The 4,840-nt window shown below is 38.6% G+C and overlaps 1 protein-coding gene across 3 annotated transcripts in view; it reads left to right on the top strand.

Moving 5' to 3' along the window:
• Positions 1–4,840, top strand: part of raly (RALY heterogeneous nuclear ribonucleoprotein) — a 126,798-nt gene that overhangs the window by 109,573 nt on the left and 12,385 nt on the right. For 2 of the 3 annotated variants that reach the window (XM_034870213.1, XM_034870215.1), the window contains one exon: positions 2,287–2,406. In XM_034870213.1, the coding sequence (XP_034726104.1) occupies positions 2,287–2,406 (120 nt within the window). The remainder of the gene's footprint in view (positions 1–2,286; positions 2,407–4,840) is intronic. The other variant, XM_034870214.1, reaches the window with a different exon arrangement.

The following is a 4,840-nucleotide window of genomic DNA, read 5'->3' as shown; positions in this document are numbered from 1 at the left end:
ACACACACACACACACACACACACACACACACACACACACACACACACACACAGTGTTGGGCAAGTTACTTCCAAAATGTTATACACTATAGATTACTAGTGTCTGTCATTTGAGAGTAATTAGTTATATTACAATATCACTGTCTCTGAATTGTAATGCGTTACACTACTTTTGCATTACTTTTGAGTTATTTTTACCAAAATAACAGCAGAGGTTTGACTTGGCAGCTTGGGAATTCCCCCACCGGATCAATAAAGTCTTTTTTTTTAACTTCTTTAGTACATCATTGGTCATTCATAATGTTTTGTATGATTAAAATAAATATGCAAAGTAACTACAGCTATAAACATAGATAAGTTAAACCTGCAATAGGCAAGTAGGAGAATGAAAATGCTAAATTAAAAGTACCTTACAGTTGTAATGAAGTACGGCAATGTTGTAAAATGTTTGTTTTTTAAAGCACTTGAATAAGATATTCATGTTGTTTACTTTAAAACAGTCTAAAGGAAATGGTCAATTATAGTGTGATCAAAGCTAACTATCTACATTATTTACAGTAAGCCCACTTGATTTACAACTCAAATGTGAAAAGGTACAGTACACAACTTTATTTAAAAGTAATTTAGTTTCTTTGCCAACCGTTACAGGAAGTGCTTTTATTTTGAAGTAGCCTACACAGAAGTTGTCTGTTGGGTTCTCCAGCTAGTCTCTCTGTTGATGAGATGAACGTGAGACGCTTGATGCATGACGTCCGTCTGCTCACCTTCTTGTTTGTCAAACTGTGACATGTTGAACAGTAAATGGTCACAGTGAGATACACGCCTTAGTCCACTACAGCTATACTGTAACCCTCCACTCCTGTTAAAAGGAAATGGTATTAGGGATAGCAAGTCTATACATTAACTCCCGACATGTAGGGACATTACCAGAAACTTACATTATCTGTCCTGGAATTGTTACAGTGAATAAAACTTGTAAAATCCAAAACTGATGTTAGTTGCACTTTAAAGGAATATGTAATTTATTAGGTCCTTGGATGTTTTATTCTCAATGAAAAACATTTTAAAACAACAAATCCTGAAAAATGACATGTCCATAGCCACATTTTACCTACCTCATCCACAAATTTGTTATTGTGAAAACTGTCATAATTATTATACTGCAAATACATTACATTACATTAGATTAGATTCAACTTTATTGTCACTACACAGGTACAGGTACAAGGCAACGAAATGCAGTTTGGGTCTAACCAGAAGTGCAATAGCAGGAAGTGCAGGATATACAATGGTTTCATAAGTGCAGGACATGGATATGTACTGAATAATTATAGAAATGAATACTATTATAAACAGAATTTTACAGATGGGTTTGTCCTATGAATATGAAATATAGATAACAAGATTTACAGCTGGATATGTACTGAATATAATATACAGGTGGATATTACTATAAGTAGAAATTTTACAGATATGTACAATGAACATAATATACTAATGGTTTACAGAGTTTAAAGGTGAATATGTAATATGAATATATATACAGGCGGCTATAAATAAAGTTTTGGGCAGAAGCTATCCAAAGTAAAGTGCAGTGGAAAGTAATTGCGTATTACAGTTAAAGTACGGTATTGAAGATGTATATGTTAACAATCGATACTGTGAATAAACAGTCAGCAAAGCAAATTGAAATCTATGTAGTGCAAAGAGGTAAGTAGTACATAATTACATAACTGTAATTGCGTTACTCCCAACACTGCTCACACATACTGTGGCAGCTACTCTCTAAAAGAGCTAGGCTAACAACGCAGACAACAGCGCACAAGGATTCATCCTCACAATGGCGTAGGCCACTTGCAAAGGCTGCGGCGTAGGCTCTGGACGGGACCAAAGGTAGAACCACAGGTCAGCTTAAAGTTGTCTAACATCTTCAGGTCACATGTGCTAAAATGGTGGAAAATGCCACTTTGAACCACAGCAGGGTATCTCAATATGTGTTTGCCGCACAATCATGAAATCTGGTATTCCTTCTCATGGTTCCCAGATGAGTCCTGAAATGTTTCCATCTGTGTACATTTAACATCAAAATGTAAACTCAGTCAATCTTCTCAGGATGCTGCCTTTGTTCAATAAAAATGTCCATCGGTGTATCATCATCTCAAAACAATTTGACACTTGTGAAAATGCAAAAGGTCAGGATTGCTCTCTGCAGACTGATTAATCACTGTGGACGTCTCTGTCTGTCTCACAAGGCCATGTCTTTCTCTGTCTGTGCTTCACTTCCAGCAGTGAAAGGTGCAGAGCTTCAGGCGATCAAGTCAGAGTTGACTCAGATCAAAGTCAACATTGAAGCTTTGCTGGGCAGACTGGAGCAGATCACAGACGACACACTCATCACTTCCACAGGTGTGTGACACACAAACACACACACACACACACACACACACACACACACACACACACACACACTATTTTAATGTATGTGAGGAATGAAGGCTTCTGATGACAGTTTGTGGGCGGGCTGTCAGCTGTCAATCTAATCTGATCAAAGGACACCTACACTGTCCTGATGGATTTCCAAGTGTAAACTTTTTTAAGACATCTAAGATGTTTTCCGTAACATATGTTGTTGCTTATTTAGTCAGATTTAAAGCCAGGTTTCAACAGTTTGTTGAGGTCCTCATCAGAAGCTTTCTGGGAGCCACGTGTGCGTTTCAGATTCCTTGAGAAAAAAGTTGAATTGTCTCATCAAGGTAAACGAACAGGAAAGAACATGAGATACGTCTTTTTCTCACTGATGTCACTTCCTGTGATGTCTTCTAAAAACATATGTGCCATTTTGGATATGCCAATTCAGTGGAAACAGTGGTTTTTTATACATTTTAAATCAGGCCCAACCTATGATGAAATACCTGCTGAAACAAAGAAATTCTGCCGAGGGAAAAATGCCAAAGAAACAAATCATGTGCGAGGAAAAGTATGCCAAGGTAGTGATGAAAGAAAAAGAAAAAGCTACGTATAATAAACAATATGTAGAGGATATATTTGTTTATTTCTGTTGGGAAAGTTAAAAATCTTTCTCAGCTTAGCTCAGCTGCACCTTTCTTTACTTAATCTGAATTAGAGTTTTTAATAAAAAAAGTTTGTATTTTTTCTGTAGCAGGGAATAACTAATTTAAATATTGTAACCGTTTATTGTCATCTGCCTAGCAACCACAAGGAAGCCAAGACAATAAACTACAAAATACAAAAGATAGATAGATAGATAGATAGATAGATAGATAGATAGATAGATAGATAGATAGATAGATAGATAGTTATTGATCCCAATAAAATGGGAAATTATAGTATTACAGCAGCAAAATCAGTCACACAGCACAGAATATAAATGAAATACTAGAACTGAATATACAGTACATACATACAATATACATGAAATAATAATAGGAATAAAATACAAGAACGAATATTTGGACAAATTAATACATAGATTATACATATATTATTTATATATAGTATTTGAAAGAACTGTCAAAACACAAAATATAGTACACAATATGCATCATGCACACTTATACTGGTACATACATCTACATATGACATGCCCGGGTCCATTTAAATACCCTAATTTGCCAGAACAGCCTCAGAAAGCATTCAGTAAACCATGTGACCATTAACCAAGGCGCTGGCCTTACCTCAGTGGCCCGGGTTCGAGTCCGACCCGGCGCCCTGTGCTGCGTTTCCTCCCCCTCCCTCCCCCCTTACCTGTCTTCAGCTGTCCATTGAAATTCAGGCCAAACGAGCCCCACAAACAAAAGGAATCTTAAAAAGAGAGAGACCCATGTGACAAAGATGTTAGAGCAAAGACGGCTTTTTTCAAGGGAAATGAAGGGAGAATGATGGACCAATCACATCGCACTGATATCCCCGTGTTCACCCGCTCCAAACCTGTCATGGCAGTCAGGTCAAGCTCCTCTTTCCTCACCAGGAGAGACTGAGGGAAAAAATGACAGATTTCTGAGGCAAAATATAAATACATTTCACTAACAAAATAACACATTTTATTTAATAAACTACAAACTTTTGTATTTTAATTAGGATTATCGTCATCTGCCTCTGAACCACAAGGAAGCCAATACAACCAAATAGAGTTTGAAACCCGACAAATCCAAACTTACTCTACTACAAAATATAACAGAACTGTCAAATCAGAATCTGTGGTGTACAATATGCATCTTGCACGCACACTTAAGGCAACACACATCTGCATATAACGTGGATGTGATAACATGTGAGTGATCTGCTCATCTGTGTCACCGGCTGTGGGAAGGAGAGGAAGATATTTTTGGTAGTGTTTCCCAGATGGCTGCAAGGAAATTAGTGAGATTGGTAACACACACACATCCAACATTCCATAAATATTCTGCATCTTTTATATGTTTAGGTAGTTTGAGTTTTCATAGGTTTTGAACCGGACTTGTATGTCATTTAAAAACATAAATGTTAAATACACATATGACAAAATCATATTGTGTATATACCGTAGGGCGGTGTGCAGCAGGGCGGTGTGTAGCAGGGCGGTGTGTAGCAGGGTGGTGTGTAACAGGGTGGTGTGTAGCAGTGGGGTGTGCAGCAGGGCGGTGTGCAGCAGGGCGGCGTGCAGCAGGGCGGCGTGCATCAGGGCGGTGTGCAGCATTGCGGTGTGTAGCAGGGCGGTGTGCAGCAGGGCGGTGTGTGGTAGTGGGGTGTGTAGCTGTGGGGTATGGAGCAGGGCGGTGTGCAGCAGGGCGGTGTGTAGCAGGGCGGTGTGCAGCAGTGCGGTGTGTAGCAGGGCGGTGTG

The sequence above is a fragment of the Etheostoma cragini genome, chromosome 4 (genome assembly GCF_013103735.1).
Source record: "Etheostoma cragini isolate CJK2018 chromosome 4, CSU_Ecrag_1.0, whole genome shotgun sequence".
In the NCBI taxonomy this organism is placed as follows: domain Eukaryota; kingdom Metazoa; phylum Chordata; class Actinopteri; order Perciformes; family Percidae; genus Etheostoma; species Etheostoma cragini.
The sequence above is the reverse complement of the archived record's forward strand: the minus strand, read 5'-3'. Positions and strand labels throughout refer to the sequence as shown.